Raw genomic sequence first — 24,215 nt, 5'->3', positions numbered from 1 at the left:
GGCAGCCACCTTACTGTATGTCCACACCAAGGATCCCCAAACTACAGCTCACTGGCAGAAGGAAAAAGACCTACAAGGAGGTGGGGTTAAAAGACATGCCTACGGGATTCCCACCTCTTGCTGACAAGAGGAAGAAGACCCACAGGCAGTGCCGTTTTATCCATAGGGTAACTGGAGTACTTGCCTGGGGCCCAGCTTGATCTAAAAAAAAAAAAAAAATTAAAGAATAAAATAGTAAAAAAAAAAATAAAAAGAAGAGAAGGTAACTCGGATGCCATATTATCCACAGAATCATCTGAGTCCATGGTTCATAAATTGTGCAAACATTTTATATGATGAGGAGTGGGGAGGGGCCCATCTTAGTGAGGTTTGCCCAGGGCTCCATAGAGGCTTAAAACAGCCCTGCCCGCAGGGGGTATGAGTGAGGGAGGAAGGGAGAGGTAGAAGATGAGAGTGAGGAAAAGGAGAGGGAGGTAAAGAGGTAACAATATTGTATGGGAGTGGGGTGAGAGGCAGATGCTGAGGAAGAGAGGAGGCAAATGATAAGGGTTCTTGCGAGTGTGGCAGAAAAATCTCTGGCATTCTGCCACCCCTCTGGGAAACCTGCCTTCACTACCCATTGACCCTCTTGATGATTGGACCTATGCTGTGCTATGCCTTGGGTGGGGGAGGGGGGCACCATTTCATCCCTTGTCTCAGGAAGCAGACCACCTTGAGCCAGCCCTGGCATTAACAGTAACTAGTGAGCATCATCAACTCACAAATTGCTGGATCTCAGTTCGCTGCCTTCCATAAAGGGAAACTTGTTCCACTCTGAATCTGAAGAAATGGCTGACTAGAATCCAATCTGCAAATTTAGTGCTGAAAATGTTCCCCCAGGATTACAGAGGACTTGGTTTTGCCATGCGATGAGTCAGACAGGTGAGCTCACGGGGAAGGGGAAGATCAAAGCACCCACGCCATTACCAATTCTGTACTTGTCTCCACCTCAACAACCACAGCTCTCAAAGATGGGATGACAGCAGCAGGGGTTAATGCAGGGCAATGCGAGGCCAGCTCAGCCTCAGTCCTTGCTCCATCAGGGCCCCCAGTTGCAGGCCTTTAAATCTGTGTATGACCGAAAGAAGGAAAGCTCTTGGCATTTTTCTGTCTGAGCATTTAACGAGAGGTGCGGTGGGGGCAAGTCTGCTGGACTCTGTGATTTGGGACCAGTGCCAGGAGGGATTTATGAGGAGGAAAACAACTTTGGGCTAAAGGTGCAGATTCAGCATAGTTCCTCGAAGAATGAGAGTGATTAGCAGTAACAGGATTAGTAGAAGTGCCTCCCATGTTAGTCTACCGCTGGAAGCCCTCCCTGTGTCTGCCCCTGGGACTCAGTGCTGGGGGCTCCACCTGTCAATGTACAGCGGGGATTCTGTGCTGAGGCTCCTCCGGCCGCACGGTGGCGCTGCTTTTCTCCCTCCTCTCGCTGCTCCCCGGCTGTCGTAGCAGGTAGGTGAGGGGGCAGGCGCGTTATAGAGCTTGTAAGACGCATCTGACTCTCTTATAGAGCCATTAATGATCCCCCCCCCCCTGCATGAGTCTGTGAAAGCCACCGCAGCCTGCGAGAAGAGAGGGGATACTCCAGAGAGTTGATACGGCTGCGCAGGTCCATGCAGGGGTCACGTTGTGGCCCCCTGGCTGCTATCGGGACCCTATGGCATTGGGCGTTAATGCTGGGCTACACCCAGCATCAAGGCGCAACCTTTGCCAAGGCAGAGAAAGAGGATCTAAGCCGCTATGTGGTTTGGCAGAGTTCACAGCACCACATGCACTCGAGACTCTTCTTTTGCAGTCTAGTTTGTTGCTCATGGGGGTGGGGGATGCAGGATTCATTTCTTGTGCTCTTCTGACTTTTTGTAGATATAGACATGCACTCGGGCACTGGGAGTTTTCGGAAACATTTAATCATTTTAGTGGGACTAAGCTAGATGGTGAAAGGTACAAAGCGTGCAGCACTACCAGGGCCCCTCCTGCTGGCAGATTTACGAAAGACACGCAGCGGGGAGTAAGGGAAGTAAAGGGAAACAGATGAAAGAAAAGCAAGCTAAAACTTGAAAAGTTTGAGCATAAATGCCATGTTGGATCAGACTAGTGACCCTGGAGCCCAGCATCCAATCTCTGACCCGGACAAAACTTTAAAATCGTCATTTCAGTATGCAGTGGCTGTCAAAAAGCAAACAGAATGTTAGGAATTATTAGGAAGGAAATGGGGAATAAACCGGAGAATGTCATAATGCTGCTATGTCGCTTATTATTAACCAAGTAGACTTAAAAAATAGCACTATCAATGTGCTATAGCAGCATGGGATCTATTTAATATTTGGGTACTTGCCAGGTAGTTGTGACCTGGATTGGCCACTGTTGGAAACAGGATGCTGGACTTGATGGACCCTGACCCTGTATGGCAACTTCTTATGCCGCAGATTCTGAGGGGGAGATCCCACCCCTGTACAGCTATTTGGGTTTGAGTGAACTTGGTACCTGATACTGTTGCTTTGTTCTTTTTTCAGCAGTATGGCTGGTAAAGACTTCACTCCACCATGCTCATGTGATTGTTTTGTGGCCCTCCCTCCAGCTTCTGCATCCCAAGTAGTCATCTTTGGAAAAAATTCAGATAGACCCAGAAATGAGGTGCAGGAGGTGATCTATTCCCCTGCAGCTCTCCATCCACAAGGGTCAAAGGTCATGGTGAGTAGATTGTGTTGCTGCAAACTTTGTATCTGACTGTGCAGTTTCTTTGCTGTTTGGATGTTGACTTTGTGTGCTTCTATCCCTTATTATTATATGGGGAGGGGGGCTCTGCCTCTCTGAATATGAGAAGATTTAAGCTGGCCTGAGTGTCTCCCACCAAGCGAGTGAATGCAATCTTCATGAAATTCTGTCACTTGTTTCTGTATATCTCTGAGTGTGTTTCTGGTTCTGTCTTTGTCTCTGCCTATTTGTGACTATAGTAAGAGTTGGCGAATGAATTTTGTTCACGGTCTCTTTCCTGCATTCAGTGTACCTACCTGGAGCTGGATCAGGCTTTGGCAACCCATGCAGTGATTCTGAGCCGCCCAGCCTGGCTCTGGGGAGCAGAGATGGGAGCGAATGAGCATGGGGTATGCATTGGAAATGAAGCTGTGTGGACAAAGGAGCCAGTAACAGAGGGGGAGGCACTCCTGGGAATGGATTTGGTTAGGTAAGATGTCTGTCAGTCTGTCTGTCTTTCCTGGGGAATTCTGCCCACTCTTCTAAAATGCTCTTTCTATTGTAGATTGGGTTTGGAGAGGGGTTCATCAGCACGTGGTGCCCTGGATGTTATCACCCAGCTACTGGTAAAGTATGGTCAAGGGGGTAGCTGCAGGGAGGATCCCACCCTCTTCACTTATCATAATACCTTCCTTCTGACAGACCGAAAGGAGGCCTGGGTGCTGGAGACAGCAGGACACTACTGGGCAGCTCTGAGAATACAAGGTGAGCAGGTTAGAAATTAGGGCAACTGATCTTGTCAGGCCAAGATGACGTTTTCTTTCTCAAAGCAGTGCAGCAGGCCAGACACCTGAAGGATCCAGACCCAGTCAGCAATAGGGAAGGGATCAGTTTGTGGGAGAATGGAGGCACGGGTGATAGTCGGCCGTCTATGGCTTCAAATTATTGATATTGGAGTAAGCTGAAAGTGGTTTTATGTCCTGGTCATAGCATGACATTCTCAGACTTTGTTGATTAAATTAAGAAACTATAGAATTAGTAGTGTGGTATCAGATAAAACTCTGAGAAGTCTCAGTGGTTCCAGCCTCTCCCAGTAGGGGGCACTGTAAGGAATGCTGGAGGAAAAGCTGCATGATGGGGAACTCACAGCTTCTGCATTCCAGCCTCTCTCAGCAGGGGGCATACATTCAGTGCACAGTAATCGGAAGTATCTTGAGGAATAAAAGTACAGTCAACCCTGAGTCCCTTTGTTTTGTTAATTACAGATGGATCCAGAAATATCTCCAACCAGCTGAGTATTACCACAGAGATCTCAGCTGAGCATCCTGAGCTGCGAAAGTATGCTCAGAGCCAGGGTTGGTGGAATGGAGAGGGCGATTTTAACTTTTCAGCTGCTTTCTCTCTGATCAATCAGCCAGTCCGCATGGAGGCAGCCAAGGCTCGGTGCCATGCAGGCAGAGAACTTCTCCAGAAACATGAAGGTAAGACTAAGACCAGCCCATCGCCTGCTTCCTGCTTAGCAGATTGGGATCTGATCCCTTCCTTTCTGCCTTGCATCATTGCCAGGTGTCATCACCATGCAGACAATGATGGATATCCTGCGTGACAAGGACAGCGGTATCTGTATGGATTCAGGAGAGTTCTGCACCACAGCCAGCATGGTGTCCGTCCTCCCTCAGGATCCCTCACTACCCTGTGTCCATTTTTTCACAGCCACACCAGACCCTTCCAGGTCTGCAGATTGTGTGTGTCTGAAAGCTAAAGGAATGGGTGCATGTTTGGCCTACCACCTCACTAACCAGCCTGATCTGCTCCTGGGTTTGCCCTCTTGCACAGAGGGATTTTTCAATCAGATTTTCTTTGGGATCTATTTAAAGGCATAGAGAAAACAACCTTTTTGTGCTCAAAGACAAAACCAAAACATTTTCAGTCTGCATCCCATGGCGATCACACTAGAAGTCTTCAACAGGTGCCACGGGCAATTTCCGTGTGCCTCTCTGAGCAATGTCTTTGGTGGGAGGGTAAAGGACTGGAAGGTTTAGAATAATATAACGTGAAGACTGGCAGATTTTGGGAAATTAATAGGAAGATCAGAATCACAAACTCTGCATGCAAAACCAGGACTGGATCAGCCTACTTGATCCTGGTGTGAGGGAGAGCTTCCCCGCTTACTAATGGAAGTTGTGCACAGTGCTGTGCATGACTTTACTTATGATGCAACAAGGCACAACCATGAGTAAAACTGTGCATACAAATTAATGCTACTCCATGCAAATCCCACATTAATCAAAGCATTGGCAATTCCTCCTGATGCAGAGAGGTGAGTGGGCTTAATTCATGTTTTCTTAACACTGGAAATTTAACTCTTGGTCAGAGGTGGAACAAAGTTTCTGGGGCTAGTATCAGTCTGTGGGACTGAGCCTGGAGTTTGTGGTACTGAGATCCCATACTTGGCACTTATGTGTGTGCAGAGATGGTCTGAGTGGTTTGGAGCTGTGTACGTGTAGGAGATGGTGTGTGGAAGGTCTCTGGAAGCTGAAGGTGCCTGTTCATGTATGTTCTAGATGAGGATGTTTGTCCAGGTTTGCAGCAGACATCTCAGTGTTTTGCTCTCTCCCCAGGTCAGTGTTTAAACCCTTTATCTTCGTCTCCCATGTGACTTCTGTTCCCAAGGCAATGTCTCCTAATTTTGGTGATCAGGACCCTGCAAAGAACATCCCCCGTTTTCAGTCTCAGGTTGATCGGAGGCACCAACTGTACGAAAAGCATCAGGCGGCCAATCAGAGCAGAGCATTCAGCCAGGTAAGCTGAGCAGCATCAGGTGATAGGGTGCAGCTGAAACTGGGCCTAGATGTGTCCTGGGAGCACAGCACAGGACAGGGGAGGAATTCTGTTTGCCTGTACGTACCCGGATCAGTCCAGACACCTGGGTTCATTTCCCCCTAGCAGCAGATGGAGACAGAGAAAAAAAACATATCTAAGCAACCGTGCCACCTGCAGCTCCTCAGTATTTCTCTGTCTCCAGCAGATAGCAGAGGCTGTTAATCCTGCAGTTGACTAATTTTTTTCAGCTAAGTTTTTTCTTTTGAGTCTTCCTCCCAGGGGTTTCTTTTATTTTTTTAGAATCCTTCGGGTTCTTCCCTGTCCGGTTGAGGCAGCTGAGCCGGGGGTTGGAACCCTTGTGTGTGCTTGGTCTGGGCGCCCGTGAGGTGTAAATCTGGTTGTCAAGCTGCTGAGGCAGCTGCAGGCTCTTTACAATACTTTTTTACAAGAATCTTTTGGCTATTTTTGCCTATTTTTCAGGGCAGGTTGTACATTTTTAACTAAAGCTAATTAAAAAACAAACAAAAAATAACAATATTGTGTTTGCACCGGAGCACTGCTCTACAGGCGAGCGACTTCCTCCCCTTAGGTAGGAGCTTTTTGTGGGGCTCTGGCTGTTTGTTTGGGGGACCTTTTCTTCTGTCGTGGCGAGTACCTTCAGAGAGAAGATTTTAATTTTATCTCTACCTTATGGCTCGTGGCAGGGCATGCAGTTCATGCGGCTCTGATTCTTCCCGGCTTAATAGGTCGGGGTTATGCGCTAACTGTGCTGACAGTGGGGAGGGTTCGTCTGTGGCTCCTTCTCTCACTAAACAGAGTTGAATATCATTGTCTTTTGGACCTGCTGCAACTTTTTTTTTTTACCTCACCCGGCTGGCGCGGGAACGGCGGCCATTTTGGATTTTGCCGCGGCAGTTCCCGCGTCGCCAGGGGAGGTCCTCCATCTCTGTCTCTGGCCCATTCCGGGTTGGGGAATGGGCCGGGAGGGCTAGAAAGGGGGAGGAAAGCTCTGGTTTTGCCTGTTTTTTAACCAGACCATGCTGGTTTTGGTGCAGGGAGGCTTTTCTCCACAGACTTTGTTTTGTTACTTCATGATGCCTATATGGCCAGACAGAAAGCGGCTTGGGGGACTACCACAGCCGCAGATTCCACCAGTCCAGCCCACTGAGGGTCCTTCAGGGGGTCCCAGGAGGTCTCCTATGCCTCAGCACAGGGCTTGATTCGCCCGCAGGGTGATGCAGCTGGGGCTGTTGATCCTGAAGATGCTATCATAGCTCCTGGTGGTACTGGTTTGGGGTCTGGCCAAGCTCCCCTGGTGGCTCCGGTTATTCCGGCTACCAAGGATGCGGGTCAAGGGGATGACCCGGCCTCTCTTATTCATGAGCCGGAGGACCCTAAGGTTTTGCCCTTTTTGAAAGGGAAGAGCTGGAGGTTTTGCTTCCCTTGGCTTACCAGGTTCTTGGAGTTAAAATGCCTCAGGAGAACCAGGATTTGGACGGCGAGGACCCGGTACCAGATGCCATCCGAGATCCTCCAACTTCTTTCCCTTACCACAAGTCGGTTAGGAAGTTAGTAGAAGAGGAATGGGGGACTCCTGATTGTGGTTTAAAGGTTGGCAGAGCCATGGGGAAACTTTTTACCCTCTACCAGAACAGGATTTCCCTGTACGTGCCTGGATCAGTCCAGACTCCTGGGTTTGGCCCACCCTCTAGCAGATGGAGACGGAGCAGTTACCATAACAACGCTCCGCCTATAAATAGAATGGTGCCACCTACAGTCCGGCAATATTCCTCTATTTCCAGCAGATGGTGGGGGTACCAAACCTACAGTCTGGACTGTGTGGTAGGTTGTTTTGGGAGTTAGAGTTAGGTGGTTTTTTGGTTCCTTTTCTTATTTCTTAGTCAATTTGGCTTAAAAAAACCCCAAAACCTTAGTCGTAGCAGTGTTGTCTTCAGCCTCCCAGGGGGTAGTAAGGTCCTAAGAGGACCATCCCCCACTGGTCATGAGGCAGCTGCATAAGAGGGTAGAGGACTCTAATTTCTTTCTTGGGCAGCTTTGGGTGCGACACCGGGGAGCCTGGTTCACTCCACCCTACAGGAATCAGCACCTTGACCACTTCCGGGCAAGTTTCTAAAAAAAAAAAAAAAAAGTTTAACTTTTCATTTGGCCGGCAGTATTGCGGCGGCTCTCTCCTTCCTCCTTGTCTTGGCGCGTTTTAGGAGCGGAGGTGAGTTATTTTTAAAAATTTTTCTTGTCAGTGTAAATTTCTGTTTTCTCTCGATGCCGCGATCTTCTTCATGCCGCATGCGCCTTTCACGGGAGGGCCTCTGCTCCGCGTGTTTGTCGCGGGGGGAGGGGTCCTCTGGGGCCGTTAATGCTGTCAAAATAGTGAAAACTAAATCTATCCGAGTGACTGTGGGCTCAGATACTGCAGGTCAAGCTGGTCCTGACCCGTTCCCGCTCAGCGGAGGAACGGATGCCATCTTGCAGTCTTTCAGAGCTGCCACTTGTGCTGCGATGGGGGACGGGTTTTAACCACCTCCTCTTTCTCCTCAGCAGAGGGTTCCCAGGTGAAAGGGACTTTTTGCATCATGATTTGCCAGCAACGGAGGATAGGTTTCTGACTCCTCCTCTTCCTCTTTCTCATTGGACTTTGTTTTACTGCTCCATAAAGCTTATAAAGCAAAAAAATCAGGGAAGCAGCAGTCTGGCTTAAAATCCGTCTCTCTCTGGGGTCCAAGCATATTTCCAAGAAACGCTGTAGGCAGGGCCGGTGCTAGGGGATTTGGCACCCTAGGCGAGCCTTCTTCCTTGCGCCCCCCCCCTCCGGTCTCGGCCCAGACTCCTACCTCATTCTCAATCACGCCCGCTGACTGGGGTTTTCTGGGTCGCGAGCAGATTGGGCACTGCTTGCGGCCCGACAAATCTCCACTCCTCTTTGCCACCACTTGCGGCCCCATATGGCTCGCACCCAGTGGCGCACCAAGGGTCTCCGGCGCCCAGGGGCCAATGCATTTGTGTGCCACAGAAAATCAGTGGCATCTCTAGACAGAAGAATTTGTTTTGGGTGGGGGGGAGCCAAAATGACATTTCTTCATCACACCCTGCTTTAAAATTGGTTATAAAAAAAAAGTGTTGTTAAAAAAAGTCCAAAGGGTCCTCTGCATTATTTTAAAAAGCTGGCCAGTTTCACACTTCTAGTAAAACTACTATAAAATTATTTGATAGCCTCATTCAACTAATTCTATATGGATTATGAGAGTGAAGTCTGGAATATATAGGAAGGGACAGAATGTCAATACAAATCCTGCACCTCCAGTTCTGTATCTCTGTGCATCCACTGAAATTCCCCCAAACAATGGAGCTTGGATGTTTCCCTTACAGCTCATCATACTAAAAGATATTTTCAAATTCTGGTGTCACCTCACAGCAACAGCAGCACAAACACCTTCCACTGCCAGACACATTGTGAACTAACACAAAGCACCGCAAAAAAGACACCCAAAATCTATACTGCAATCCCATCATAACATAACAGTAATAACACCAAGGACTCAAACAACAATAACCCTACCTGTGAATAAGCAAGGGTAAATATTACACTGGGTCCTAGAATACCAATACACCACCTACTGAGGAAACAAAACAAACCCAATTGCTATAGATCTCTATACAGACACTATATGATAGCAGAATCTCTCATCATGGTCACACACACAGAGCAGAGACAGACCCTCACCAAATACAGAATACAAAATAAAGGAGCACAAATTAGAAAAAACTGAAATGGAAACCCCAAGAAGCCAGACTCTGTGTATTAGCAATGGAAAAACAGAACAACCATTCCTCATAAAACAAATAAAATCAAGAAACAAAGCATCAGTTATAATAGTAAAACCATACTAATAAAATATTTTAAAACTACTGATAAATAGAATTTCTATTAATTAAAATCATATACATTTTTTACAATTTCCCAAACACCAATAAAATATTTCAAAACAGTACATATATCAAATAACACACAATAATTAAAACTAATAAGGATTTTAAAAAGCCCCTGCTGTCCATACATGGGAGCTCTTGATTTCCAGTCACTCTGATATTGTCGAGGATTAGGAGGTTATCCTCTCTCTCTCACACATACTCACATGTCCATTCTCTCTCACACATACACTGTCACATACATTCACAGTCATGCTCTTATACCCAACCATAACCTCTCGCTCTCACAGACACTGACACACTCAGGCTCTAAGGCACTCTCTCCCCCTCCACACACACCCCCACACAAACTCTTACTCCCCTGGATTTTCTCATACACACTCATGCTCTCACTCTCACTGGCTCCCTCACAAACACACACTGCCAGGCAAGCTCCCACTCATTCTCACACAGACACACACACACACACACACAGGCAAGCTCCTAGTCATTCTCACACTGAACCCCAGGCAGGCTCCCATTCATTTTCACACCACTCCCTCCCCATCCCCCAGGCATGCACACATTCATTCTCACACACACAGACCCCCAGGCAGGCACCAATTTATTCTCACACACACACATACACCACAAACAGGCAGGCACCTATTCTCACACATACAAACCCCAGGAAGACACCCATACATTCTCATTCACAGACATACCCTCAGGCAAGCACCCATGCATTCACACACATACACCGCCAGGCAGACTCCCATTCATACACATGCACACACTAAAGGCAGAGACCCCCTCTCTTTCTTTTGCCAGCAACCTCAGAGCCTCTCTCATTCTTCTGCTGCCACTGTCACTGCTGCTGTATGGCTATTGCGGAGGTGCTGATTGCTGCTATTGGCACTGAAGCACATTCTGCTGCCTCCTCTGTGCAGGCCCCATGGGCTTCCAGTTCCTCTATGCTGATCTCGTACATTGTGAGATCCGCATAGAGAAAGTGCTACTCTTGCACATTCCCAAAGATTACATGTGCCAATCAGTAAAAAGTAATTTATTTCTTTTTACATTTGCTGTCTGATCTTAGTTTTCTAATCGGTTGGTCACAGGCTTTTTTTTTTTCCACCTTCCCTTTCTTATTTTTTTGCCAATTCCTTTTATAACATATTTCTTTTCTCTCCATCTGTCTGCTTCCCTCAAACACACAGTCAGGTTCTCATTCTCACACGCTTTCTCTCTCACACATACACAGGCACTCATTCTCACATGCTGTCCCTCATACAATCATTTATACACAGTCTCTCTCTTGCACATGCTGTCTAACTCTCACTCCCACATGCTGTCTTGCTCAAGCACAGGTTCTCACTGTCACATGCTCTCTCTCATACAATCATTCCTACACACAGGCTCTCACTGTCACATGCTCTCTCTCATACAATCATTCCTACACACAGGCTCTCACTGTCACATGCTCTCTCTCATACAATCATTCCTACACACAGGCTCTCACTGTCACATGCTGACTCACTCACACACACACACACACACACACACACACACACACACACAGGCTCTCTCTCACTCCTACATGCTGTCTTGCTCAAGCACAGGCTCTCACTATCACATGCTGTCTCTCACACACACAGAGGCTCTCCCATGCTGTCTCTGCAAACATTCAGGTCTTCACTCCCACACACACACACACACACAGTCTCTCAACTCATCTCATACACGCACACATGCACACTGTACAAACCCTCAGTCTCTCTCTCATCTCTGGGCCTCCTCTTCACGGGCCACTGCAGGATGGGCTCTGCAGCGGCCCCGGTCTTCTCGAGCCGCGCTGATCCTCTTCTGCACGTGGCTGATGCTCCTCCTCCTTCCGGCACGCGGCTGATGCTCCTCCTCTTTCCTGCCCGCGCGGCTCCGGCAACATTTTTCTTCCGGGGCCGCGCGGGCAGGAAGGAGGAGAAGTTCCTGCATTGGCTGATGCTCCTCCTCCTTCCTGCCCGCGCGGCCCCGGAAGAAAAATGTTGCCGGAGCCGCGCGGGCAGGAAGGAGGAGGAGCACCAGCATGTTTAGACGCGACTGTACCACGGTCCTGCCGATCTTCTTGCTGTGTGTATCCGGCACACAGCATAGCAGTAGTTCACCGCTCAGCCGCTATTGGGATGACGTCCACCGGCGGCCATTGGCCATCAGCGGCTCGGCGCCCCCTAATGCTCAGCGCCCTAGGCGATCGCCTAGTTCGCCTAGTGCTTCCGCCGGCCCTGGCTGTAGGTCTCAGGGGGCTGCTTGACCCATCGAGACCTAAGCGCCTTCTCCAAACAGGGGTCACTCAGATTGACTCAGACACCTCTGATCAAGATACTGACCCTGGGGACCCAGACCCTCAGTCCAAGCCCCCGCAGGGGGTGGATGCTGACGCTGATGTGCATCCGCAGGGTTCAGCGAGGGGCTCACATGTGACGGAAGGGGACGACCCTAAGGTGGTCCGTCTCTTTAGAAGGGAGGAGCTGGGTCTTCTTATCCCTATCCCATCTATTTTGGCTGAGCTCGGCATTGAGGGGCCACCTGAGGAATCCAAACTGGGAGCGATGGATCCGGTTTTGCTGGGTCTGAAAGGCCCTGCTACTTCCTTCCCTTGTCAATTTTTCAGCTACGGACTTGCTCTTCTGGGAGTGGGATACCCCGGATCTCGGTTTGAAGGTGAGTAAAGCCATGGATAAGGTATATCCTCTGCTGGAGGATGCTTTAGAGCTGCTACGAGTGCCCAGGGTGGACGCGGTGGTGTCCGCGGTTACCAAGAAGACCACGATCCCGGTCACAGGGTCTACAGCACTCAAGGACCTGAGAGACAGGAATTTGGAGGTGCAGCTTAAAAAGATTTTTGAGGTGTCGGCACTGGGAGTGCGGGTGGCCACCTGCAGCAATTTTGCCTTGTGAGCGGGTCTGCACTGGGTTCAACAGTTACAGGCTAACACGGGTTTCTCCGATGAAGAGGCCACCCAAGCAGGACGGCTAGAAGCTTCAATGGCCTACAGTGCTGATACGCTTCATGATCTGTTGCGGACGTCGGTGAGGTCCATGGTATCCGCGGTCTCTGCTCAGAGACTCCTGTGATTAAGAAATTGGTTGGCGGACGTGTCCTCCAAGGCACAGCTGGGTTCTTTGCCTTTTAAGGGCAAATTGCTTTTCGGAAAGGACTTGGAAGATCTGATTCAATCTCTGGGAGAGAATAAGGTCCATAGGCTGCTGGAGGACAGACCTAAGTCACGAGGTGCTTTCTCGTCTCAGGCCAGATTCAGAGGGAATCGCCGTTTCTGGCCAGCTAGAGCGCCCAGTTCTTCTTTTCGTCAGGCGCCAACTAGACAGCAGTCCTGGTCCCAGTCCTTTTGTGGCAGAAAATTCGGCAGAGCCAGGAATTCCCAGTCTACTTCGGGGGCTAAGTCTTCACAATGAAGGGGCGCCGGTCCATTCCTCGGTGCCTGCGGTAGGGGGCAGACTAGCCCTATTTTTCGAAGAATGGGCAAAGGTAACAACGGATCAGTGGGTGCTGGCCGGGATAAGACAAGGCTACACTTTAGATTTTGCATGGCGTCCTCGGGACAGGTTTCTCATCTCTCCCTGAGCAACCAAGCGAAGAGCAGTCCAGGAAACTTTGCAGCGCATGCGGCAGTTAGGAGCCATCCTAACTACCTCCAGAGGCAAGAAGGAAGGGCCGTTATTCCATTTATTTCGTGGTGCCAAAGAAAGAGGGATCCTTTCGGCCCATTCTGGATCTCAAACGAGTGCCACGTTTTTGCATGGAAACGCTCTGGTCAGTCATTGCCTCGGTGCGAAAGGGAGAGTTTCTGGCGTCCCTGGATCTCACGGAGGCATACCTTCATATAGGCATCCGGTCGGATCACCAGAAGTTCCTTCGTTTTGCGATACTGGGTCAGCATTTTCAGTTTCGAGCGCTGCCCTTTGGACTAGCCACCGTGCCCAGGACGTTCAGCAAGGTAATGGTAGTTGTGGCAGCCCATCTCTGGAAGGAAGGGCTGCTGGAACATCCCTACCTGTACAACTAGCCGATTCGAGCGAAGTCGAATCGGCTAGTTTCCAAAAAAAAAAAAATCGGCTAGTTTCCAAAAAAAAAAATAAATAAATAACAGGACACTAGGGTGGACACTGGTCAATCCATCAATAGACTTAACTGAACGCAATGGTCTTAACTGAAACACAGACAGACTTAACTTCTCTAGCATTGACTTAATGCCTCTTATTCCTCCCTCTTCCCCCTCCTCCTATTCCCCATTTGCCAGCCGGTTCCTCGCAACCCATCTTCCAACCTGTGATTCATTATCTTCTCCCTCCCCATGACCACCCGATGCCTCTGGGCCCGATTCCACTGAACCCTCCACGCCCTCTCTTTCCCGCCTTCTCATAGCAACATAGTTTTAAATAACCCAATTTTCATCACTGACTATGCTGCTTCATCATACTTGTCAATTGTTAATTGTTTCCAGATGACATCTTATTCTTAGTTATAATTAATTATTAGTTATAATAGTTATAGCGGTTCACTGGAACTGCTTACTCATAAGTATTTATATTATTTATAATTTTACTTATATTCACCTGTTTTGAATGTTTTGACTACTTGTTTTATGTAACGCCATAACTGCGATTATTCTGTTCCATTGTAAACCGATATGATTTGATATATTATCAAGAATGTCAGTATATAAAAATTCTAAATAAATAAATAAAGTCGGAACCACTGGCCCGGTTGGCAGTTCACAAGGTACTCCAGCTACTTCAGTCGCTGGGCTGGGTGGTCAATTTATCCAGGAGCAGGCTCGTGCCCTCTCAGTCCTTGGAGTATTTGGGGGCTCTGTTCGACACACAACAGGGCAGAGTATTTCTTTCCACAGAACGCATTTCCAAATTGCAGGCTCAAGTAAGAGCCTTGATACTCAAGCATCCTCCCAGGGTCTGGGTTTTCTTGCAAGTTCTCGGCTCGATGACATCAACCTTGGAACTGGTTTCCCGGGTCTTTGCTCATATGCGACCTTTACAGGCCGCGTTGCTTTCCCGCTGGAATCCCGTCTCCGAACTGTTTCTTCTTCCTCTCCCACTGACGGATGCAGCGCGGTTCAGTCTCGATTGGTGGCTGGTAACGGACAGTTTAACCCGAGGTGTTCCCCTGGAGGTGCCTGACTGGACAGTGGTCACTACGGATGCCAGTCTCTCCGGTTGGGGGAGTGGTGGTATGCCGGGGGAAATCTGTACAGGTATTTTGGTCTCCAGAGGAGACACAGTGGTCAATCAATCGTCTGGAGACCCAAGCGGTGTGGTTAGTGTTACAAGTGTTTCGTCCTCTCCTTCAGGGGAGTTCCGTCAAAGTTCTCTCGAACAATGCAACCACAGTAGCGTACCTCAGTCATCAAGGAGGGACCAGAAGTCAGCCAGTGGCAGTCGAGGCTCGTCAATTGATCAGCTGGGCGTAACAGCACTTAGCATAGCGGCGTCTCACATTGCTGGCGTGGACAATGTGCAGGCAGACTTTCTCAGCCGAAATCGCCTAGATCCTGGGGAATGGGAGTTAGCGGATGCAGCTTTTCAACTAATATGTGACACATGGGGTACGCCCAGCATGGATCTCATGGCGACGTTTCGGAATGCCAAGTCTCCGTGTTTCTACGCTCGTCGCAGAGAGACTGGAGCAAAGGGCGTGGATGCTCTAGTCGTGCCCTGGCCCACCGACGTTCTAGTGTACGTCTTTCTACCTTGGCCGTTGATTGGCAAAGTACTCAGGCGAATAGAGCTCCATCCGGCGGATGTCATCCTCATAGCCCCGGATTGGCCCAGATGCCCATGGTTTGCAGACCTCCTCAATCTAGTGGTGATGGGTCCACTGCGGTTTCCAGACAGTCCAGATCTGCTACATCGAGGGCCCGTTTGTTTGGAGGAAGCCGATCGCTTTTGTCTAGCGGCATAGCTTTTGAAATGCGATGGTTACGGGGCAAAGGCTATTTTCCAGCCGTAGTGGCTACGCTCCTGCGATTGCGTAAGACATCCACCAACCTCGCATATGTTACAGTATGGAAGATTTTTGAGGCTTGATGTTTAGACAGAGATGTTTCTCCTACCCAGGCCTCGGTGTCGGATATTCTGTGTTTTCTTCAGGCTGGTCTGTCCAAGGGCTTGTCGTGCAGTTCCCTTTGTGTGCAAGTGGCGGCTCTTGGTTGTTTGCGTGGCTCTGTGCAAGGTATAGCGTTAGCGGCACATCCAGATGTGGCTCATTTCTTAAGGGGAGCAAAGCACTTGTGTCCTCCGCTGAGGCATCCTTGTCCATCTTGGAGTCTAAATTTAGTTCTCACGGCTCTATGCTCGACACCCTTTGAAGAGGGAGACTATGAAGGATCTTACCTTGAAGGTAGTCTTTCTGGTGGCCATTACATTGGCTCGTAGAGTGTCGGAACGCCAAGCTCTTTCCTGTAGAGAACCTTTTTTGCGGATTTCGGAGTCGGGGGTTTCATTACGGACAGTGCCTTCCTTTCTCCCGAAAGTGGTTTCTTCCTTTCATATCAACTAATCGGTGGAGCTTCCAGCTTTTGCGGAATTAGACCATTCGGATCCCTTGTCCAGGGATTTGCAGAAGCTAGACGTTCGCAGAACATTGCTCCATTCCCTGTACGTACCCGGATCAGTCCAGACTGTGGGTTGAGCCTCCTTTCCAGCAGGTGGAGACGGAGCAAAACTGAAAGGATATCCTATATGAGGACAGAGCCTATCCTGTAACCCATCAGTATTCGTCTGTCTCCAGCAAGTGCAGCAGCTCACCCTTCGATTCTCTGCCTTAGGCTAGTCAGCCTTTTCTTCTTCTTTTCCTTAGGATCAAGCAAGTACTTATTTCTAGTCTTCTTCCTATTAAAAGAGAATTTCTTAGTGACTTTTTTCCTTTTCTTCTGTGTGGGAGACACATCTGTCTCCCAGCTCTTGCCGGACTCAGAGGGGCTTTGCCCCTTGTGCGCTGCATAGCCTGAGTCCATACCCGCTTCCTGGTGTGGGGACCGAGTCTGTCCAGGTCTCGCCTCCCCCCCCCCCCCCCACCCGGCTGCCAAGAGGGTTTAGAACCTGGCTGCTGCACTCAGAAAAAAAAATAAATAATTAGAATTAATTTCAAAGTTTGAATATAAGTTACAGGTATTCCCCTACCTTTAACTTATTTGCAGCAGTAGACCAGTACTTTTTTTCTTTTTCTGGTCTCAGGAGGCCTTGAACCGGCAGCCAGACAGGCAGGAGTCAGCAGGTTTCCCTCCTGCTTCACTCCGGGCCTGCAGGCTGTCAGTCAAACCTTTTTTTCTCAGCTTTTTTTTTTTTTCAGAAGCGGCTCTCCTATGCTGCGGCAGGCAGCCTACCTCTCTCGTGGGCAGCCCTTTTCGCGATTTTCACGACAGGGCCTCTGCTCTGCTTGCCTGCCGGGTGGGGAAGGTCCCTCCTCGGCAGGACAAGCAAATTTAGCCTGGGGATCGACTTCCTCTGGCATGGCCAAGGCCGTTCCTGGGTCGGCAAAGCCCGGGAACGGCGGCCATTTTGGATTTTTCAGCGGCTCCGTTTTCGGAGCTGCCTGGGGCTGGGGGGCCGGATTTTTTTGAGATGCCCCCCCCCCCTCCGCCAGCACCCACTGCCTGCCAAAAATCCCTCGCTCTGCACCGTTGACTGCTGGCCCAGCTGCGGAGCCCTAGGGGCTGGTTAGGGTGCGGATGGTCCCGGGGGTGCCCCCCCTTCCCGACCCCCCGGTGGATCCAGGGGTTCTGGACTCCGCCGCTACCCCGGATCCAGAGGGTACCCTTCCTCTGGAGGAGGACGACCCCAGAGCCCTTCGCTTGTTCCGCAAGGAGGAGTTAGAGCCCTTCATCCCCTTTGTCCTCCAGGAATTGGGGTTGGAGGGGCCCACTGCGGATAACCTGATGGCCTCCTTGCCCAATGATATGGACCCAGTCCTGGGGGGGTCTCAGGGCTCCGGCTACCGCTTTTCCCTTCCATCCCATGCTCAAACTCCTGATCCTACGGGAATGGGAGGCTCCCGAGGGGACTCTCCGGGTGGGGCGTGCCATGGACAAACTCTGTCCCCTCCTGGAGGAATGCTTGGAACTTTTAAAGAATCCCTCTGTGGACTCCTATGTTTCGGCGGTCACCAAGCATACCACGATCCTGGTGGAGGGATTGACGGCGCTCAAGGATGGTCAGTATTGTAAGCTGGAAGCTCACATGAAACGCATCTTCGAAGTCTTGGCTCTCGGAGTCCGAGAGACTTGCTGCAGCAGTCTCATGCTGCGGGCAGGCCTCAGGTGGGTTCAACAGTTACTGTGCACCCAGGACCTCCCGCCGGCAGAGCATCTGGAAGCCGTAATCGCTTACGGGGTAGATGCGCTCTACGTTCTGGTTCGTGTTCAGGTGAAGGCGATGGCTTCGGCGGTGTCTGCCCGGAGACTCCTCTGGCTATACAATTGGTTGGCCGATCAGTCCTCCAAAGCCCGGTTAGGTACGTTGCCCTTCAAGGGTAAGCAGCTCTTTGGTGAGGACCTTGAGAAGCTTATGGACTCCTTAACGGGAAAACAAGGTCCATAAGCTCCTGGAGGACCATCCTAAACCATCCCGGTCCTACACACCCTCTCGTGCTCACTTCCGGGGCCAGCGTCGTTATACTCCGCGCGGGCGGGGTGGTTCCTCGAGGGGTTATTCTTCCCTATCTCAGTCTTGGTTGCAGCCCTTTCGTGGGCGGCGGCTCTTTCACGAGGGCCAGCCCACGCGCTCCACTCCCAAGCCTGCCACACAATGAAGTTCAGTTGACTCATTCCTCGGTCCCCTCCCTAGGCGGCCGCCTCTCCCTGTTTTTCGAGGAATGGGCCAAAATCACGTCAGATCAGTGGGTCTTCGACATTATCAGAGACGGGTACACCTTTGAAATTGTCTGCGATCTTCCGGATCTTCTTCTCTTTTCTCCATGCGGGCGGTCCAAGAGGGCCACGGTGGAATAAACCCTCATCAGACTCCTGGATCTGGGCCCGGTGGTCCCGGTCCCGGAGAGGGAGCTTGGCGCCGGCCAGTATTCTATTTACTTCGTCGTTCCCAAGAAAGACGGGTCCTATCGCCCGATCCTGGACCTCAAGAGGGTCAATCGGGCCCTCAAAATTCCTCATTTCTGCATGGAAACCCTGCGAGTGGTCATCGCAGCGGTTCGCCCCGGAGAGTTTCTCGCTTCACTTGATCTCGCAGAGGCGTACTTCCATATTCCGATTCACTGCGACTACCAGAAGTATCTCCGCTTCCATGGTCTCAACCAGGACTTCCAGTTTCGGGCGCTTCCTTTTGGTCTTGCGACCGCGCCTCGCACCTTCACCAAGGTCATGGTGGTGGTCACGGCGGCTCTTCGGGAAGGAATCCTTGTTCATACCTACCTGGACAACTGGCTCATCAGGGCCAAGTCGGCGGCTTCCTGCCAACAGGCAGTGGATCGCGTATTATCTCTTCTCGCTTCCCTCGGGTAGATAGTGAACTTCTCCAAGAGCAACCTTCAGCCCTCCCAGGAGTTAGAGTTCCTGGGAGCCCACTTCGACACCCGAGTAGGCAAGGTCTTCTTACCGCATGCGCGCGCTCTCAAGCTGATCAAGCAGATCCAGAATCTGATTGCGCCACCTTCCCCGATGGCCTGGAACTACCTGCAGGTTTTGGGATCCATGGCTTCCACCATTGACCTCGTCCCCTGGGCTTTTGCTCATATGCATCCATTACAGAAAGCTTTGCTATCCCGTTGGCAGCCGGTGTCGGAACAATTTCACATGGTCCTTCCGTTCTTGGACTCTACAGTTGACGAATTGCAGTGGTGGCTGTCGCTCCTCTAGGAGATGCCTCTCCAAGTGCCACAGTGGACGATAGTGACCACGGACGCCAGACTGTCGGGCTGGGGTGCAGTTTGTCTCTCCCAGTCCACCCAAGGAACCTGGTCGCAGACTCAGTCTCGCTGGCACATCAGTCGGTTGGAGACCCTGGCAGTGCGCCTGGCCCTTCCTCCCCCCTGCTCCGCGGCAAGGCGGTAAGAGTCCTGTCCGACAACTCTACCACAGTGGCTTACATCAATCGCCAAGTGGGCACTCGCGGTCCCCTGGTGGCCCTGGAAGCCAGCCGTCTCTTCACATGGGCGGAACGGCATCTGCAGTGCCTGGCGGCCTCCCACATCGCGGGCAAGGAAAATGTTCAAGCCGATTTTCTCAGCCGTCAATCACTCGATCCGGGGGAGTGGGAACTCTCGGATACGGCCATGGCTCTGACCTCCTACCTAGACCTCATGGTGACCCTGCGCAACTCCAAGGCAAATCGGTTCTTCAGCCGCTGGAGGGAGCACGGCTCAGAGCGCGTGGATGCTCTGGCTCTTCCTTGGCCAGTGGACGTCCTTCTGTACGTATTTCCCCCCGTGGCCTCTAGTTGGAAAAGTTCTCAGAAGAATCGAACTCCACCGGGGACCCGTGGTTCTGGTAGCACCCGAGTGGCCGCGAAGACCGTGGTTCGCAGATCTCATCAACCTGGCGACGGACAGACCTCTCCGACTTGGTCATCTACCTCGTCTTCTTCGACAGGGGCCTGTATTTTTCGACCAGGCCGATTGCTTTTGTCTAGCGGCCTGGCTTTTGAATGGCGATGCCTGAGGCGCAAGGACTATAAGGAGGAGGTCATCTCCACCTTGCTACCAGCCTGGAAACAGTCGACTTCCCTAGCCTACGTGCGTAACTGGAAGGTTTTTGAGTCTGTTTGTGCGGAATCAGGTATCCCAGCGCGCTCCGCCCCGGTCTCTGTGGTTCTTTCCTTTCTTCAGAAGGGTCTCTCCAAGGGCCTCTCCTTCAGTTCTCTGCGCGTGCAAGTCTCCGCGCTCGGCTCTCTCCTGGGTCGGGTGGAAGGTCATTCCCTAGCGGGCCACCCGGACGTGATTCGATTTCTGAGGGGCGTTAAATATCTCTGCCCCCCTTCTCGTGCCACGTGCCCGTCGTGGAGTCTTAATCTGGTCCTTCGGGCTCTCTGTGCGGCTCCGTTCGAACCTCTCCGCCACGCTACGCTAAAGGACCTTATGCTAAAGGCTGTCTTTCTGGTCTCTATCTCCTCCGCTCGGCGGATCTCCGAGATTCAAGTGTTGTCCTGTCGGGAGCCCTTCTTGCGTTTTTCCGATTCAGGGGTTTCTCTCAAGACGGTCCCTTCTTTCTTGCCAAAAGTTGTTTCCGCCTTCCATGTCAACCAGTCGGTAGAACTCCCTGCGTTTTCCCCAGAGGGGATTGCGGGTACGACTGGGGGCGACCTCCGCCGATTTGATGTCAAACGGGTCCTACTTCGCTATCTCCAGGTTACCAACGACTTTAGGGTTTCGGACCATCTCTTTGTCCTTTGGAGTGGTCCTAACCGGGGTAAGCCGGCTTCTAAGACCACTATTGCGTGGTGGTTGAAAGAAGCGATCTCCTCGGCCTATCTTTGCCAAGGTCGACCGGTTCCCGAGGGCCTGAAGGCTCATTCTCTGCGCTCTCAAGCTACTTCTTGGGTGGAGAGTCAATCCATTTCTCCGCAGGAGATTTGCAGGGCCGCCACTTGGACGTCCTTGCATACTTTTGCTCGTCACTACCGTCTGGATGTGCCCGCTCCGGTCTTCGGTTCCTTTGGGGCGGCAAGTGCTTCGAGCGGGACTGTCTCAGTCCCACCCGGTTTAGGGAAGCTTTGGTACATCCCACAGTCTGGACTGATCCAGGTACGTACAGGGAAAGGAAAATTAGTTCTTATCTGTTAATTTTCGTTCCTGTAGTACCACGGATCAGTCCAGACACCCTTCCCTGTCTGTCTTTATTTCTGTCCTCTCGAAGCTTGTGTCTTGCAGATTCTAATACTTCATTTTTGTGCAAGAATACCTAGCAATTACACTGGAAGCCTTGGTCATTTAAACACCAAGTATATGCAAGAGCGTATAGTTATACCATGTTTCTTACATTATTCTACAGTTGCTCCATTAAGCTTTATGGTTACATGCTTGATCCTACTCTGGTTTTATTTTCTGCTTTGACAATAGTTATACTGAAGGGTTACAGGATAGGCTCTGTCCTCATATAGGATATCCTTTCAGTTTTGGTCTGTCTCCACCTGCTGGAAAGGAGGCTCAACCCACAGTCTGGACTGATTTGTGGTACTACTGGAATGAAAATTAATAGGTAAGAACTAATTTTCCTTTATCTGGAGGTTACAAATGAGTTTCATGTTTCCGACCATCTTTTTGTGCTGTGGAGTGGCTCCAAGCGGGGTCAGATGGCCTCCAAGACTACCATAGCTCGCTGGCTGAAGGAGGCTATTAGCTCGGCCTATCTCCTTTGTGGTAGATCTCTTCCTGTTGGTCTAAGGGCTCACTCTACTCGTTCGCATGCGGTGTCTTGGGCAGAGTGCCAGATGGTTTCTCCACAGGAAAGTGCATGGCGGCTACGTGGAAGTCCTTGCATACGTTTGCGAGACATTACAGACTGGATGTCCAATACTAGGTTCCGGTGGTTTTGGAGAAGGTGTGCTTCGAGTGGTCCTTTCCGGATCCCATCCCAGGTAAGGTAGCTCTGGTACATCCCAGGAGTTTGGACTGATCCGGGTACATACAAGGAAAGGAAAATTTGTTTCTTACCTGATAATTTTCGTTCCTGTAGTACCACTGATCAGTCCAGAGTCCCGCCTGTCAGAGGCATGGAAGTAAGGGAGAGTCCGCTTTGTTATTATGTAATTAATTTTTAGGTCTTGAGCACATATTTGCACACTTCCTGGAGGGACGCCCAAGTGATGGTGTGTGCGCAGGAGGCTGCCTAGAGCCGAAGTTCAGGAGCGCTAGGCACTGGGAACGAACAGGTCCAAGTGCCTTGCTATCTGTGGGGCTTTCTGTCTGAGAGCAATTCAGTCCTCACTCTCTCTGTTTGTATCAGCACTGTTTAGATGCTCAAAGCAATTTGACTACTGCAGCTTTTGTCCATGTTGGGACATTCCCTCAGCATATGGTATCTCTGGAGGGAAGTGGAGTGGGAGGCGAGCAATGGTCAGTTCTCCTCCTCCCTTGTTCCTGATGGCAGAAGCTTCCCCGAGAGTCCAGGTAGCGACATTGGTTGTCTCCAGGTTAAGGTGCAAGGGTATCCTCTGTATGCACATCCGCATGTTATACGGTTCCTCAGGTGCAGAACATTTGTCCATCTTGGAATCTGAATCTAGTCCTTACAGGATTATGTGAGGCTCAGTCAGAACCACTAAAGAGGGATACGGTTAAGGACTTGACTCTTAAAAGTAGTTTTCTTGATGGCTATTTGTTCAGCCAGGAGAATTTTGGAGCTCCAGGTTTTGTCATGTCAAGATCCCTTCCTTCAGTGGTCTGAATTGGGAGTATCTTTATGCATGGTGCCTCCTTTTCTGCCTAAGGTAGTCTCGGCACTCCATTTTAGTCAGACAGTGGAAAGGAAAATTTGGTTCTTACCTGCTAATTTTCGTTCCTGTAGTACCAGTGATCAGTCCAGATTCCTGGGTTTTGCCTCCCCTCCAGGAGATGGAGACAGAGAAGTTTTGACTGACTGTCCTATACCCTGAGGTGCCACCTACAGTCCGTCAGTATTACACTGTATCAAAGCAGAACAATTAAGACCAACATCAACAATTAACAATTTTAACCTCCTCATGGACAGGGGGAGGAGAAACCCTGCAATGCCAAACATACTGCTCACGAATCCTAAGTGGCAGCAGAACCCGTTATAACTTTGAAAACTAATCTACAGAGAAAAACAAAGTACTGAACAAGCGGACTCTCCGTTGCCCAAGTGCTGAAATGGGCGGGACTCTGGACTGATCCATGGTACTACAGGAACAAAAATTAGGTAAGAACCAATTTTCCTTTCCCTGTATGTACCCGGATCAGTCCAGACTCCTGGGATGTACCACAGCTTCCGTATGTGGGGTGGGACCTTGAGAGTCCCACTCGAAGCATAAGAACATAAGAAATTGCCATGCTGGGTCAGACCAAGGGTCCATCAAGCCCAGCATTCTGTTTCCAACAGAGGCCAAAACCAGGCCACAAGAACCTGGCAATTACCCAAACACTAAGAAGATCCCATGCTACTGATGCAATTAATAGCAGTGGTTTCCCGTCGATAGCAGGGATGAATTAGCCATGCTGTCCTGGGATCTGTCAATCAGGTCCGGGAGGCGGAGCTTGATAAAGCAGAGGATAGAGTTTTGTACCCTCTGCGGCTGCGCGTGGGTTCCCGCGCAGGCAGTACAGATTCTCCTCAGTCTGTTCTTTCCGCGCGCGAGATAGCACGCGGAGCTGACATTCTCCTCAATGTCCAAATCGGGTTTCAAACGCTGCCGCTGCGGTAAGGTGATGTCGGTCACGGATGGCCATGACCGCTGTTACCGCTGCCTCGGCGGCAGCCACGATGTACCCAACTGCGAATTTTGTAAAAAGATGTCCCCGAGAGCCAAACGCCAAAGGGCCTATCGTCTACAAGAACTTTTAAGCACCTCGGATCCCTCGGAGGTTCACTCTTCACCGGGCCCGGTGAAGCAATTAAAATATTCAATGCCCAGAACGGCATCTTCCGACTCCTCACGCCCAAAGGAAAAGCAGGTACAAGGGAAACAGGGCTCTGTTCTCCCCGACCGCAGAGGGCGTCGAGTAACTCAAG

The 24,215-nt window shown here is 50.5% G+C and overlaps 1 protein-coding gene across 2 annotated transcripts in view; it reads left to right on the top strand.

Annotated features, from left to right (window-relative positions):
• The first annotated feature begins 1,338 nt into the window (after positions 1–1,338).
• The window catches only part of SCRN2 (secernin 2), an 83,368-nt gene continuing 60,491 nt past the window's right edge, over positions 1,339–24,215 (top strand). The window contains exons 1-7 of one of the 2 annotated variants that reach the window (XM_029573267.1): positions 1,339–1,491; positions 2,553–2,730; positions 3,042–3,223; positions 3,299–3,498; positions 3,999–4,214; positions 4,300–4,465; positions 5,407–5,535. In XM_029573267.1, the coding sequence (XP_029429127.1) occupies positions 2,557–2,730; positions 3,042–3,223; positions 3,299–3,498; positions 3,999–4,214; positions 4,300–4,465; positions 5,407–5,535 (1,067 nt within the window). In that variant the 5' untranslated portion in view covers positions 1,339–1,491; positions 2,553–2,556. Of the gene's footprint in view, positions 1,492–2,552; positions 2,731–3,041; positions 3,224–3,298; positions 3,499–3,998; positions 4,215–4,299; positions 4,466–5,354; positions 5,536–24,215 lie in introns of both variants that reach the window. The other variant, XM_029573266.1, reaches the window with a different exon arrangement.

Source organism: Rhinatrema bivittatum, chromosome 12 (assembly GCF_901001135.1).
Source record: "Rhinatrema bivittatum chromosome 12, aRhiBiv1.1, whole genome shotgun sequence".
In the NCBI taxonomy this organism is placed as follows: domain Eukaryota; kingdom Metazoa; phylum Chordata; class Amphibia; order Gymnophiona; family Rhinatrematidae; genus Rhinatrema; species Rhinatrema bivittatum.
Note: the sequence above shows the minus strand (reverse complement) of the source record. Positions and strands in the feature narration are given on the sequence as shown.